Here is a 15,743-nt window from a genome sequence, read left to right as displayed (position 1 = left end):
AAGGAGGTATAGCGATACCTCCTCTCTCCCCATTCTGTCAAATGAATTCTGCAACAGATGCTGGGTCTCCTGAGCTGATGGGAGAAGCCAGAAGCCTGCGCTGAAGCTTCCCCTAGCACATCAGTTCCCCATCATCCAACCTCAGAATGAGGAAATTGGGCTTGAATTAGGCATAAAGAGATTTCCCAGACATTAAGAGCAGAGAAAGAACCCAGCTAGTTGGTCTCAAGGGGTGGGAGGGACTCGGAGACTGAGGTGAGGAAGGGAACGCTTTGAAAGATGGGGTGGGGGGGAAGAGGAGGGTCCCCACTCTTGCTTGAGGTCAGCAAGGGCTCTCTGGGCAGGGTGCCTGGCCCTCCCACACCTTCTTCCTTTCTCAGAAGAGCCAGGATGGGGCGGGGGCGGGAGTTGGCTGGGGCGGGCCCTATTTTTTTTTTTTTTTTTTCTTTTTGCGGTATGTGGGCCTCTCACTGTTGTGGCCTCTCCCGTTGCGGAGCACAGGCTCCGGATGCGCAGGCCCAGCGGCCATGGCTCACGGGCCCAGCCGCTCCGCGGCATATGGGATCCTCCCAGACCGGGGCACGAACCCGTATCCCCTGCATCGGCAGGCGGACTCTTAACCACTGCGCCACCAGGGAGGCCCTTGGGGCGGGCCCTATTTAAGGAGCAGTCTCTGGGAGCATCACTGTAGATCCAGCTCCAGGAGGGAGAGAAGAGGCTTCATGGGTAAGTGCAGACCCCTTTCTCTCAACTCAAGCAGGGTGGGGGTAGGGTGACTCCTGAGCCTGCCAGCTTGCCTCTCCATCTCCAGGGATAGGCTGCAGGTCTGCCCTGTGAATGGGAATAGCACCCAGCCCTCAGTTTAACTCTGTAGAAAGTCAATGTGTGTTTCAGGGAAGTCTTTCTCTTCTGCTCCCTTATCTATCCCAGGTACTTCAGATCTTCACTTCAGGTGGAGAGATTTTCAGGGAGTTGGGACTCCTGGACCTCTCTCTATCTTGGGGATCCACATCTTGTGGGTCCTCTTTGGCTCAGGAAGCCACTCATTCTCTAGAGAAATGTCCTTCTCAGTGTACATGTTCTGGATGTTCCCCTAGCCCCTTGCCCATCCAGTCCACATCTGGCCCCACCAGGAGCATATCTGGGCAGGAGATGACGGGTCTGACTCTGCAGTACCCACGGAATCCCTACCACAGCCCTGAGTCCCCTCCCCTCATATCCTACATCAGTATCCTGTTAGAATTTAGAGAACCCTTACCTCTTTCCCTAGCAATGGGCCCCTATTTTCAGCTCCAAGCTCAGACACTCGATGGGATAGGAGGAATCTTGAGATCCCAGGTTCCTCTTCTGACACATCCTGGGAATGGGGGGAAATTCACAGAAGGGAGCACAGGAGGGCAGCATCAAGGCTAAGAGAACTTTGGCCATCTGGCTCTGAGAACTGAATTCCATAGGCTGTGAGCTCTAGCAAATGCCCCTGGGACTCCGTTCTGGTGCCCGGCTGTGCTGTATTGTCAATACTGAGGTCACGGGGGACCTGTTGTCTCAGACTCACAGCGTCCCAGCCAGGTGCTGCCACCTGCCAGAACTTTTAAGAACTTTGAGTTACTCTTCTTGTCAAAGACTTCAATGGCTCCCCGAAACTCCTCACCTTGCCGTTAAAGTCTTTCAAAGTATGGCCTCCACTTAGCTTTCAAGCCTGATCTTCCATTGCTCCCTGGTTATAACCTGTCCTCCAATGAAACCCTGCTACTTCCTGCTCCTGCTGCCATGCTTTTATTCACGCTGATCCCTCCCCAGTTCTTCCTGGGACACCTCCATTCCATCGCTATCTGTTGGAATCCTATACATCCTTCAAAGCCTCTCTCAGATGCATCTTACAAGAATCTTCTTCAACCCCTCAATGATGCATACGATCTTCTACAAACCCTCCGCACTCCGCTTCCAGTGGGGCTTGATTCATGAGCCCCATATTGTCTAGTCCTGTGTCCTACACAGAGTGGCTGTTCAATAAACGTTCCTTGTGTTTTGCTGAGTGTGTCTCATGTATGAAGAGGGAGTTTGGCCTAGATGTTAAGGCTACAGTCAGATTTCCCAGGTGTATTCTTTGTGTGTACCCTTGGGTAAGTTGTTAACGTCTATCGGCCTCAGTTTCCTTGTCTATAAATGGGAATAATAATTATATCCACATCAAGGTTTTTGCGAAGATTAAATGATAGTTTTTGTACAGGGGTCTAGCACAGTGCCTGCACATAGTAAGTTCTCAGTTAAGTGTGTGAGATTGCTATGATTCTTCTTTTTTTTTTTTTGTATTTTGGCTGTGCCATGTCACATGGCATGCGGGATGGTTCCCTGCAGGGATCGAACCTGGGCCTCCACTGTGAAAGCACCAAATCCTAACCACTGGGCCACCAGGGAACTCCCTGTTATGATTCTTATTATCCTCCCTTCAGTAGGATGTGAGCTACCCAGCTGGGAGGTAGGATAGGGTTTAAAATTGGTCAGTCGGGGTTTATTGAGCAAAGGGCTCTAGACCAGATGCCAGGGTTGGGTAAAGCTGTGGCGAGGCCAGGAGGAGAAGGCCATCAAGGTGAGTTTGGTAGCCCAAGCCCTGCTGGGATCTAGAAGCTCTGGATTCCCACCTACTGTGTGACACTGGGTGAGTCACTCCTTCTCTCTGGCCTTGGTTTCCCAGCGTAAGGTCAACTGAGGAGGTTGGGCCAGGTGAACAGTAAAGTCCCTGGCAGCCCAGATGTTTTATGAGTTCTAAGCTTCTAAGGGTTAAGTTCAAAGAAAAGAACAAAGAAGCATCTAGGCTCCCTGCAGGGCTTCTTTACATCCTAGGGCTGGAGCAAGCACTGGGGTTTGGAAGGATTGGCATGTTGGACTGAGCTGAGTGGCAGTACTCCCTTCAAAAAGCCTGTAATTGGGGGCCTCCTCCCTCACTGGGGCTGGGGGATAGGGGTATATTGCTTGCAGTCTCTGGGCATTTCCAGGGCATATGTGGAAGACCTGGGGGAAGAATGTGAGCAATGCGGATTCTCAGAGATGGGGGAAGTGGGTTTTTTTTTTTTTTTTTTTTTTTTAATTCCTGTGAATGGAATTTTGGGTGGTATGTACTTAGTTCTTTTTTTAAAATTAATTAATTAATTTTGGCTGCGTTGGGTCTTCGTTGCTGCGTGCGATCTTTCTCTAGTTGCGGAGAGTGGGGGCTACTCTTCACGTTGCGGTGCCCGGGCTTCTCATTGCAGTGGCTTCTCTTGTTGCGGAGCACGGGCTCTAGGCATGCGGGCTCAGTAGCTGCAGCACGTGGGCCCTAGAGCATGCGGGCTTCGGTAGTTGTGGCTCACAGGCTCAGTAGTTGTGGCTCGCGGGCTCTAGGGCACAGGCTCAGTAGTTGTGGCACATGGGCTTAGTTGCTGCGCGGCATGTGGGATCTTCCCGGACTAGGGCTCAAACCCATGTCCCCTACATTGGCAGGTGGATTCTTAACCACTGAGCCACCGGGGTAGTCCCGAGATGGGGGAAGTTGAGAGACTTCAAGGGTCTGGACCTGAGACGATAGAGAAGGAAGGGGATTCAGAACACACCTAACTTGGTATGAGACTCATGATTTACTTGAAGCCTGCCTTGTTTCAAAAAAGGATTTGAGGAGGCTTACCAGCATGCAGACAACTCTCTAAGATTAAAACATAAAATCTGTGACAGAGTACATTTTAAATGTGTATCCTTTTTGATCCAGAGATTCAATTTACTTATTATTGCTATTTTTATTTTTAGTTAGAAATTATTTCAAACTTAAAGAAAAGTAGCCAGAATCGTACAAAGAACTCTGGCTTAGACTTCTACCAGATTGACCAACTGTTAATGTTTTGCCATGCTGCTTTCTCTCATCTATAGTCCTCATTCAAATCTTGTTACTTGTCCCAACACTGTCCTTCACAACAATTTTCATTCTGGTCCAGGATCCAAAACAGGATCGTGTGTTGCATTTAGTTTTCATGCCTCTTTTTGTCTCCTTTGACCTGAAACCTTTGTCTTTTATGACATTGACATTTTTGAACAATCTTCTCTCAATTTAGGTTTATCTGAGGTTTCCTCATGATTATGCCTTACTGCTTAACTGATGTTATATTTTTCCATTTAACATATCAGAGAGCACATGATGTCAATTTGTCTCTGTTAAAGAAAAAATTTTAGGGACTTCCCTGGTGGCACAGTGGTTAAGAATCCACCTGCCAATGCAGGGGACACGGGTTCAATCCCTGGTCCGGGAAGATCCCACATTCTGCGGAGTAACTAAGCCCGAGCATCACAACCACTGAGCCTGAGCTCTAGAGCCCGTGCGCCACAACTACTGAAGCCTGTGTGCCTAGAGCCCGTGCTCTGCAACAAGAGAAGCCACCACAGTGAGAAGCCTGCATGCAACAACTAGAGGAAGCCCGCGTACAGCACCGAAGACCCAACGCAGCCAAAAATAAATAAATAAAATAAATAAATTAAAAAAAAAATTCTTTTAAGACACCCATTAAAGATGGTAAGAAAGACTTTAAGAGGGACTACTGCAATGGGGTTAAAGTGTTATCCACAAGTCTTCCCTATTATATTATCACGTTACTATTTTTTTTCAGGTTACTATTTTAAAATTTGTAATTAATAAATAGCTTATTGGAACATATTTGAAACTATATAAATATCCAGTTTCTCATCAAACTTTCACCCATCAGTTTTAGTATTCAGAAATGATTCTCACCTGAATCAATCATTACTCTGATGATTGGGAATGGTGATTTTCTAATTTCATTATTCCTTCTACTATAAGGAAGAGCTTTCCTTTCATATGAATTTTTTAGTTAGTATTAGTATGGACTTAGGGATCCTTATTTTATTCAGCAGGTTATAATCTGTTACTGTGATTATTTGTTTCGATGCTTAAATTGTCCTTGATTTGGTCAGTGGAAGTCCCTTCAAGTTGGCTCCTTTGTTCTTTTGACATTTTTGATCAGTCCTTTATTTTCTGGCACAAGTTGTTCCAGTCTCATCTTGTACCTTCCCTGCCACAGCCTTGGAATCAGCCATTTTCCCAAGGGGACTGGTTCCTTTTACTGGAGAATGTAATTTAGAACCAAAGATCTAGGCACTGGCTGTGCTTGTGCTGCTAGGGTGGCATTGTTCAATGATTCGATTTCTAATTCTAAGACTTCAGATTCCACAATTTAACACTCGTGTATGTGAATAAAGATGCATATTCAAGGACATTTATTCTCATTACCCTCACAACTTCCAAATAAGACCAAGCCATCAGCTTATTTTTTGCCTGTATTACTTCAAAAGCCTCCTAACTGCTCTCCCGATTTTCAAAATGGCCCCTCTATAGTCTGTTTTCCACACAGTACCCAGAATAACTTAAAAAAAAAAATCTCATCACATTTCCCCCTGCTCATAACCCTCCATCCCCTAAGAATAAAATCCAAATTTTTCTACATGGCTTCAAGGTACCACAGGATCCAGCCTCATCTGTAACCTCATTAATTATCACTTTCGCGCTCGCTCACAGGACAAGGACACCCCAGCCAAAGGGTGTTTGTATTTGCTTTTCTCCCCCAGCTATTCAGATGGCTCATAAAGGTCTTTATTAGGTCTCCACTCAAGAGTCACCTCTTCAGAGAAACCTTCCCTAACTATCCTGTTGAAAACAGCACCCCATTACTTATCACTTATGACATTACGTCATATATTCCCATTTGCTTGTTGTCAGTCTCTGTTTCTCTACATTACACCTCTAAAGTAGGCTCCATGAGGGCAGGGAGTTGTTTGGTTTTTCTCCCGTAGCACCAGTGCCTAGAACACTGCCCAGCAAACTGTGGGCTCTCAAATGCCTGTCAAGTGAATAAAGATAACTTTCATTCCTTGGGACGTTTGCACCCACCATACTTCCTGCCTGGCTTCCCCTCACCCTTCTCTTTGCATGGCTAGCTTCTTCATATTCTTTAGATCTCAGCTTAAATATCTTCCATAAGGACAGAAACTGCCATGGCTCTCTCATTCACTATGGTATCCTCAGGGCCTACCACAGTTCCTGGCAAATAAAAGGCACTCAAGAAATTTGTTGGATGGACGTTTAATAGCTAAAAACTGGAAAGAATCCAAATGCTATAGAATATTGGATGACTGTTAAAGAATGAGGTAACTCCATGCGCATTGGCACAAAATGATGTCCAAGATATACTTAATGTATAATGTAACAAGCAAAACTGTGCAATTCATTTTATGTAATTAATACTAGGTGAACAGAAAAAAATAGTAGAAAATACTAGATTGTACCTCAGTGATCATTTGGGGGTGAGGGATATTAGAACAGATTTTAACTTCCTATTTTATAAACTTCTGTATTGAAGGCTACTTTTTAAAAACAAACACTACCCTTTGAGCACTTAGTACATGACAGGCACTGTGGTAAACATTTTTTGTGCAGGATTTCACAGTACCTTCTCAATAATCTTATGACATAGGTCCTAATACCACCATCCCCATTTGCAATGAGGAAATTGGTTCAGGGACATTAAGCAATTCATCTAAGGTCACACAGCAAACCCATCACACTACAACACCTCCCTGTGTCTTTATAATTAAAAAAAAAGAAAGGAAAGGAAAATAAGATGAAACTAGGGGCAACAGTTCAGGATCAAGGTTTTACACAAAAGATGCTAAGCAAATTTGGCTCCCTAGAAACCAGGGCAAATAGAAAAATATGATCAATTATGAGATCCTTGGTGATTCAAAGATAAAAGCAAACTACTTATCAGTAGAAACAGCTTTACCAAATGCTGAGGTTTAACAGAACTTCTCCAGGAAGCTCATAAATACAGCAGTGTTCAATCAAGTGATCTACAGTTCAATAACATACCTGTATACCCAGGTAGCTGTTGGCCAACCACAAATGGAAGTTCAGTGAATGCAGTTCCAGTAGGAGCCAAATTTATACAGCCTGGGCATCAGATCTGGTGGTCTGGCCAGACCCTTAGTTAAAATTGCATGTGTGGCCTAACCCTCCAGCAAACTCCTATACTATTGCAAATTCACCCTATTAAACACTGTTAGCAAGAATCAGGAGACAAGAAGTGACATTCATCTTAAATTTAAACGTTGGTATATTTTCCAGGTAGGCTGGGTTGGTTTTCTTCTTCTTTTACAGATGAAGAAACGGAGGCTCAGAGTCTAGAAGATGTCAGAGCCATTATGGATCTGATTATGGATCCCCTCCTCAGCCTTCCTCAGCCATGCTTGTCGTCCGCGCCTCAACAAAACAGCTTATGCCCTCGGAATCTCTCTGGGGGTGGTGGGCCTCAGGACCTAGAAGAGTGTCCTCTTGCGCTGGAAGGGAGCTGGTTAAGGGAGAGTGAGGCCCAGCCAGTGAGGAAGCACACTTTTTCCAGAGGTCCACTCTAATCCTCACCTCCGACACCTTGTACCCCAAGATGGAAAGTAAGGCTCACATTACACAGATGACGAAAAACCCCTAACCCCAAGCATAAAAATGATCTTGAAGCCTACACTTGACTTCACTCATTTATTTACTTTTCTTACAAGCTGGGGATAGGTGGGCCCTCAGCTTGGGGAGTGTGGAGAGCTTTGCTGGAGGGAGGAGAGGAAAAAGCGAAAGTGGGGGCTTATTGCAGGGCAGGATTCAAAGGGGAAGAAGATGGGGAGGAAGGAGAGAGGAAACAAAGGGTTCAGGCCCTCCTTCCACCACACACACTCAGGCTTCCCAAGTCCAAGTAGAAGGAAGGAGTTAATAGGACACCCACTCAGAGATGTCCTTGATCCATTCTCGCCCTTGCCCCGCCATCCAGCAATAACCTGAGAGAAATCGAGGAAGTGCAGGAAGTGGGCGGTGGTTAAAAAAAAAAGAGGTGACAGGTGCACCCAGCCCCAGCGCACAGCTGTGGCGGCAGGAGGAGAGCCGCGCGCGTGCTCACCCTGACCGGCCGCCGGGCCTCGCGGCGCCCTCAGCTCAAGTCTTTCCTCTTCTTCCGGCGGCCGCGCTCCGCCGCTTCCCCCGCGGGGCTGCTGTCGCCGCTGAAGCTGCCGGCTGGCCGGCGCACCACTCGCCTCTCCGTACGGTACTCGGGCTCGCGCACGCGCGGCGCGCCCTGCAGCAGGAACTCGCCGCCGCGATAGGTGACGCGCACGTCGGTGCGGGGGTACGTGCCGTACGCTCGCCGCAACTCCCGGCGCACGAAGTCCGGCAGCTCGAGTCCCGGCCCGAGCGTACGTTCCACGCGCCCCCAGCGCAGCTCAGCTTGCAGGCTGCCGCCTTCCGGCCACTGCGTCCCGCTCTCAACAGCCGCCAGCCCCGCAGCTGCGGGCTCCTGCAGCGACGGCCCTGGGTAGCCGGGCGCTGGGAACAGCGGTTGCAGGGCCGCGGCGTAGGCCTGCGGGAAGGCCCACAAGGGCGGCGTGACAACTAGCGTCGCGCCTGTGGCGTGGAAGCAGTGGTATTCCCGCGGAGCCGCCCACCCGCCCGCGCTCAGGCTCGGGGGCCGGCTGCAGAAGTTGTGGGCCTGAATGGGGGGCAGCAGCGGAGGGGCGGGCAGGTAGGTGTAGGTGAGGTGCTGCAGCAGAGGCCAGACGTTCTGCCCAGGCGCCAGGCAGCAGTATGTGTACATGGTGTGAAGCTCAGGCGGCCGGCATTGTTACTGGGGCCTCGTCCTGGTCCAGACCTGGGGTGGGGGTGTGGGGTGGGGGTGTGGGGTGTGGGTGCACTTTGTTCTCATCTCCACCACCCACCCTGGGGCCTGGTTACCCGGGGCGCTGGTTCACAGCAGGGGTCCCTGCACGTGTGCCCGTTCGGGAACTCTTCCTAAGGAGTTTAGCTCCCACCTCATCTCTTGTCCTAGGGCTGGACCCAAACCCCAGGCTCCCAGCAGGCAAGAAGGACCCAAGCCTTTTTCAAGCCCCCAGTCCTGAAATGCTCTTCCCAGGTGGCTCCCTACTCACTTGTCTCCTTTAGCCTTGGGGAGCTGGTCCCCAGCATTTGGGGGAACCAGAGAGATCCAAGAGCGGGGCTCCTCTCCACCACTTTTTAGTTGAGCTGCTCTCCTCCATGCCCCGCCTCAGCCACACCTCCCGGTTTCCAGGCAAAGGGAAACACCTTGAGCTGGCCCGGAGCCAGCCAGCTTGGGTCTACACTGGGTGAGCCTCGCTGAGGACATCCAGTGGCCTTTCCAGTCAAGTTAGCTCCCTGTTCTCCACATCCCCTTTTTCCACCCAGGTGGGTTGAGTTATCCTAACATTTGAGTGAAGCTCCTGCACACCAGGCACTGAATCAAGTTGCTTATGAGCATCTAACCTCAAGTTTACATCAACCCTAGGAATAAGGTACTAATATTTTTCTGACTTTACATAGCAAGAAGCTGCTTGTCTCAGATTTGGTACACAATAAATGCATTCCATGACTGGGGCTTATTTACATAGGTTAAGTGTCTTGTCCAGACTCACACAGCTAGTTATGGTAAGGGCAGAATTCAACCCCGTGTCTGTCTCAAGACTTGTGCTCTCAGCAATAGCCTAATCACCAATCCATGCTAGGGCTTCTTTCAGACTATCTGACAGTCCTCCCTTCTAGAATGTTCCTTAAGAGCTTATAACTTTTTTAAAAAAGAACTTCTAATTCATATTAGCCATGTGAAGAACATGGTGGTATCATTCTCATTTAATAGATAAGGAACAAGAGATTCAGAGAAGTTAGGCCACTTTCCCAGGTTCACATAGTCTATAACTGGCACAGTGGGATTTGAACCCAGTGCAAATGATTCCAAAGCCCAGAATCTACTTGGGTGAAGCCAGAAAGGTTGCTTCGTTCAGATGGGTTGAGCACTGTCTGAGCTCCAGTTCCCTCTGGCTGCAGGTCATGCCCTTCCACCTCTCTTCCCCAGTGGGTAGTAGTTGCTGGATGATTAAAATGGATACCCTCTTCCAGTTTCTAGGCCGCCAGGCCATCATACTTTCCTTCCCCTTCTTCTGTTGACTTAAGCAGCATCATGACTAACGCCCATAGGTTCTTCTAGATTCTCAACATCCCCCAAAGCCCAGCTACCCTCTGAGGAGGTCCCCCACACTCAGCCTGGTGATGTCACATTTCTTTATTCCTGACTGAGCCACTCTCTCAAGTCTAATTCAGGCCAGTGGCCTAGTGAGAACAGCAGCTAGGACTAGGTTAGGGTATGTATCTAACACGCCCTACCCAACAGCTCCAAGAAGGGAGCCTCTCCCTCTGTCCACTTAAGAACTGGTCCCAGGACATAGTGACCTTTGTTGGGGGAGGCCTCCCACCCCCAAGATGTCCATGGCTTGATCCCTGGAGACTTGTTAGTATGTTATATTACATGGCAAGGGGGAATTAAGGTTGCATATGGTATTAAGATTGTTAATTAGCAGTCCTTAAAATAGATTATCCTGGATTATCTGGGTGGGCCCAGTGTAATCACAGGAGTCAAATGTGGGAGAGAGAGGCTGAAGAGTCATAGTATGTGAAACTAAGAGTCAACCAGCTCTTGATGCTTTTGAAGATGAAAGGGGTCATGAGCCAAGGAATGTAGGCAGCCTCTAAGCTGGAAAAGGCAAGGAAATGGGTTCTTCCCTAGACTCTCCAGAAAGGAATGCAGTCCTGCCAACACCTTGACTTTAGTTTATGGGACAGAATCCCAGCCTCCAAAACTGTAATAGATTTGTATTAAGCCACTAAGTTTGTGGTTATTTGTTAGAGCGTTAGTAGGAAATTAATATACCTCCCCACTTCCATTTATAACTTTGCCCCCCTTCCAAATCCCAGCACTTGAGGAATGTTCAAAACTACCTATTATAGACCTCACCCCAGCCTGGAGCTCAGTGATGAACCCTGTGTGACTGGCCAGTTTCTCCCCCATGGGGATCTGCTCATACCTGGGTGGGAGATGAGGAGAGTGTGAGACCAAGCTCAAGTTGGAGCCTGGGACAGTGAGAAGCCTGTGTTTTAATATTGGTTCTGACATGCTTGCTGAAGGAGACTGGGGAGGCAGTCTTCAGGAAAAATGAGAAAAATAAGGACCAAGCTGTGAGTTTCTCAGCATTCATTCACCCTGATTCCAGTAACAGCTCCCAGATTTTTTGGGTCCCACACCTTATCTACTCTCAGGAAAGTGGTTCTGGGGGAGTTGGCTCTAGCTCATCCTTAAATTACCTGGGTGATTTAGGGCTAAACCAATCATCACTGTTATCCTTCTGGCCATAGTGATTGGTTTAGGGTAGCCATGTGACTCAATTTGGGCCAATGGGAGCCAAGCCCAGGGTTTTGTTCTCTAATTGCATAGAGTGAAGTGCTCTGTGCCCTGGACAGAGATCTGAAAGAATGCCGTTCTGGGTCCAGAGGTGAAGATCTCTCTGAGCATAGAGCTGCAGAAGAAGTGGAGCCAAAGCTCAGACAGAGAAACTGGGTCCTGATGATAGCGTTTGAATCCTGGACTTTGAAGTTACGTGAGCCAATAAATCCCCTTTTTCCCCCCTCTGGTTTTATTGAAATATAGTTGACATACAGCACTGTATAAGTTTAAGGTGCACAGCATGATGATTTGACTTACATATACTGTGAAATGATTACCACAATAGGTTTGGTTAACATCCATCATCTCATATAGATACAAAAAAAAAGAGAAAAAAGTTTTTCCTTGTGATGAGAACTCTTAGGGTGTATTCTCTTAACAGCTTTCAGCTATACCATACAGCAGTGTTAACTTTGCTCATCATGTTATACATTACATCCCTAGTATTTATTTATCTTATAACTGGAAGTTTGTATCTTTTGATCACCTTTATCCAATTTCCCTTTCCCCATAAATTCCTTTCCTACTTAATCTAGTTTGAGTGGACTCTTTTTATACAGATAGCAGGTTGTGTTTACTTTATAAATTTTTTAAAACATCTTTATTGGAGTATAATTGCTTTACAATGGTGTGTTAGTTTCTGCTTTATAACAAAGTGAATCAGTTATACATATACATATGTCCCCATATCTCTTCCCTCTTGCATTACTTCATATAAATTTAACCACAAAAGACATAATGAAATGGGCATTTAAAAAATTATTTCAAAGCACCATCATGTTAGTCTTTAGAAGATTAAATGTTTAGGTTATTATACTATAGAGTGAAGTCTTCTGTTGCTTGCATCAACAATACACCCTGACTGTTTTTCCCCCAGAATTTTATTATGAAAAATTTCAAAATTCAGCAACCTGAGTAGTTTCTGATCAGTGACCCCCACGATCAGAGGCTCTTTTGTGGGCAAAGTAGAGGATGGAGAGAGTCTGGAAGCCAGTCTTGGAGGAGGTTCACATCCTAGTTTAGGAAAACTGACAACCAAAACAAGATCAGGGAATGGAAAAGAGACATGGGAGTAGATTCATCTGGACTTGATTCCATATAACTGCCTGGATGGAGAGGGGAGGGTAAAGGTGGATGCACATGTTTTTAGCTTGGTCAGCTGGGTGGGTAGTCAAGACAATCCTGGAAATAAGAAACAATTGGGGTGATCGGAAGTTGAGGGAGTGCTGGGTTCAGGTGGGACGTTTGGGAAGCTATCCAGCAGCAGTTTTTTTTTTTTTTTTTTTTTTTTGTTTTTTTTTTTTGCGGTATGCGGGCCTCTCACTGTTGTGGCCTCCCCCGTTGCGGAGCACAGGCTCCGGACGCGCAGGCTCCGGACGCGCAGGCTCAGCGGCCATGGCTCACGGGCCCAGCCGCTCCGCGGCATATGGGATCCTCCCAGACCGGGGCACGAACCCGTATCCCCTGCATCGGCAGGCGGACTCTCAACCACTTGCGCCACCAGGGAGGCCCCAGCAGCAGTTTTATATTCAGGCTGGAGATGGGAGGTGGGGTAGTCATGAAGGAAAGGTAATAGGTGAAGTTACCAGAACAGCTGCTACCCTGGCCCATATTACACTGTGTCATCATGGCTGCCAATCTGTTGCGTTCCACCTATGCCTTTTGAGGGCAATTGAGGTATAGTTCATGTACAATGTTATATAAATTTCAGGTGTACAACTTAGTGATTCACAATTTTTAAAGGTTCTATTCCATTTATAGTTATTATGAAATATTGACTATGTTCCCTGTTATACTATATATCCTGTTAACTTATTATTTTATACATAGTAGTTTGTACCTCTTAATACCCTACCCCTATCTTGCCTCTCCCTCGTTCCCTCTCCCAACTGGTAACCACTAATTTGTTCTCCATATCTGAGTCTGTTTCTTTTTTTTTTTAAACTACTTTAAAAAAATATTTATTTATTTATTTTATTTATTTATTTATTTATTTATTTTTGGCTGTGTTGGGTCTTCATTGCTGAGCGCGGGCTTTCTCTAGTTGCAGAGAGTGGGGGCTACCCTTCGTTGCGGTGCACGGGCTTCTCATTGCCGTGGCTTCTCATTGCAGAGCACGGGCTCTAGAGCGCAGGCTCAGTAGTTGTGGAGCATGGGCTTAGCTGCTCCATAGCATTTGGGATATTCCTGGGCCAGGGCTCAAACCCGTGTCCCCTGCATTGGCAGGCAGATTCTTAACCACTGCACCACCAAGGAAGTCCTGTTTCTTTTTTCTCATATGCACTAGTTTGTTTTATTTTTTAGATTCCACGTAGAAATGAAATCATACAGTATTTGTCTTTCTCTGTCGGACTTATTTCACTTAGCATAATACCTTCCAAGTCCATCCATGTTGCTGCAAATGGGAAAATTTCATTCTTTTTTATGGCTGAGTAGTATTCTATTGTGTATGTGTGCATATATATATATGTGTATATATATATACACACATATATATATATATGCTCACATGTTCTTTTTAAAAAATATTTATTTATTTGGCTGTGCTGGGTCTTAGTTGTGCCACTCAGGATCTTCGTTGTGGTGTGTGGGATCTTTTAGTTGAGGCATGCGGGATCTTTTAGTTGCAGTGTGCAGGATCTAGTTCCCTGACCAGGGATCGAACCTGTGCCCCCTGCATTGGGAGCATGGAGTCTTAGCCACTGGACTGCCAGGGAAATCCCTAGGCTCACTTGTTCTTTATCCATTCATCTTTTGATGGACACAGGTTGCTTCCATATCTTGGCAATTGTAAATAATGCTGCTATGAACAAGGGGGTGCATGTATCTTTTCAAACAGTGTTTTCATTTTTTTTTCCAGATAAATACCCAGGAGTGGAATTGCTGGGTCATATGCTAGTTCTATTTTTAATTAATTAATTTATTTTTGGCTGTGTTGGGTCTTCATGCAGTGTGCTGGCTTCTCACTGTGGTGGCTTCTCTTGTTGTGGAGCACAGGCTCTAGGCACATGGGCTTCAGTAGTTGCAGCATGCAGGCTCAGTGGTTGTGGCATGCAGGCTCTAGGGTGCACGGACTTCAGTAGTTGTGGCGCGTGGGCTCAGTAGTTCTGGCTCGCGGGCTCTAGAGCACAGACTTAGTAGGTGTGGTGCATGGGCTTAGTTGCTCTGCGGCATGTGGGATCTTCCCGGATCAGGGATCGAACCCGTGTCACCTGCATTAGCAAGCAGATTCTTAACCACTGCTCCACCAGGGACGTCCGGTAGTTCTATTTTTAGTTTTTTTGAGAAACCTCCATACTGCTTTCCATAGTGGCTGCACCAATTTATATTCCCACCAACAGGCAATCTTGTTTTTGAAGTCCCTTTTACCCCATATAGTGTATGGCCTGACAAGTTTAAGTGAATGTGTGCAGAGTTCTGAAAATGGAAATTTGGGGGACCCTCTCTGCAACTAAGAAAGCCCTGGGAAAAAGTACCCTGGTGAAGGGGCCCGAGGAGGAGTTCTTAGGTAGGAGGAGAGCATGGTGGAACCTAGATCACAGAGGTCAGAAGCCAAGGGAGGAGAGAACTTCAGGGAGAGTTTTTGTATGTCTCTCTCCCACGATCCAGAGACTCTGGTATGACTCAAGAAGGCAGGCGATATGATCTTCATTTGCACCCCATGTCCCCTCCCAGTTATCTCTGTGCTTGACAACTGGGAAGGGAAATCAGAGATAATCACAAGGCCCAGCCCTGGTGCTGACAAAAAAGGGCAACTGGTTACATTGTCTATAAAATCAGAGGGCTGAGGGAACTCAGAGTGGGGTATTCAGTGCAACACAGGAGCCAAAGTCTTTCCTATAAGGCCACATCCAGTTCCAGCCCCTTGGCAGCTCTCCTCATTCTCCTGTTCCCCCACGGGATACCCAGGGAGGGCTAAGTAAAGCCTCAGTGTTGCTTTGAAATAAAGGCACATGCTGGCCAGAGATGGAACGGCAGAGGGACTCCTTTAGTCAATGTATGGAGGCCCTAGTGTACCAGACTCTATGCTGAATGCCAGTTTCCTGCCCTTCCTGCCCTCTATTCTCACAGCCAGTAAAGCATAGATGGGGGTAAGTGGTAAGGATGGGGGAGAAATGGTAATCTTCCTTCTAGTCATGAGGGCTTTCTGGAGCATGAGGGGTTTCATCAATTGCTTGAAGTCTAGAAAAGAGGTGATGTGTGTGTGGCCAAGGGGAGACCTAGGAGGTAAGAAGAGGGTCTGAAAAGGCAGGACTGGGGAGGAGGAAAGTGAGACAGACTGGTGGGAAATGAACGCTGGGGGCAAGGTTCATGGGGCCTCTGGGGCTCCCCAGGAACTGGTTGAACAGACTCTAGCTCCTGGACACCTGGGCTCTTGTGTTG

General features: G+C 47.1%; 1 protein-coding gene across 1 annotated transcript; it reads right to left on the bottom strand.

The window, feature by feature from the left end:
• Window positions 1-3,135: 3,135 nt before the first annotated feature.
• On the bottom strand, window positions 3,136-8,669 carry C1H10orf95 (chromosome 1 C10orf95 homolog). Its single transcript, XM_060095675.1, has 2 exons — window positions 7,980-8,669; window positions 3,136-3,553 (listed from the first exon to the last, which is right to left on the bottom strand). Exon 1 carries the CDS (start codon window positions 8,667-8,669, stop codon window positions 8,010-8,012), a length of 660 nt encoding a protein of 219 aa, XP_059951658.1. The 3' UTR covers window positions 3,136-3,553; window positions 7,980-8,009.
• Between the last annotated feature and the right edge of the window lie 7,074 nt (window positions 8,670-15,743).

This window comes from Mesoplodon densirostris, chromosome 1, assembly GCF_025265405.1.
Source record: "Mesoplodon densirostris isolate mMesDen1 chromosome 1, mMesDen1 primary haplotype, whole genome shotgun sequence".
NCBI classification, from domain to species: domain Eukaryota; kingdom Metazoa; phylum Chordata; class Mammalia; order Artiodactyla; family Ziphiidae; genus Mesoplodon; species Mesoplodon densirostris.
Note: the sequence above shows the minus strand (reverse complement) of the source record. Positions and strands in the feature narration are given on the sequence as shown.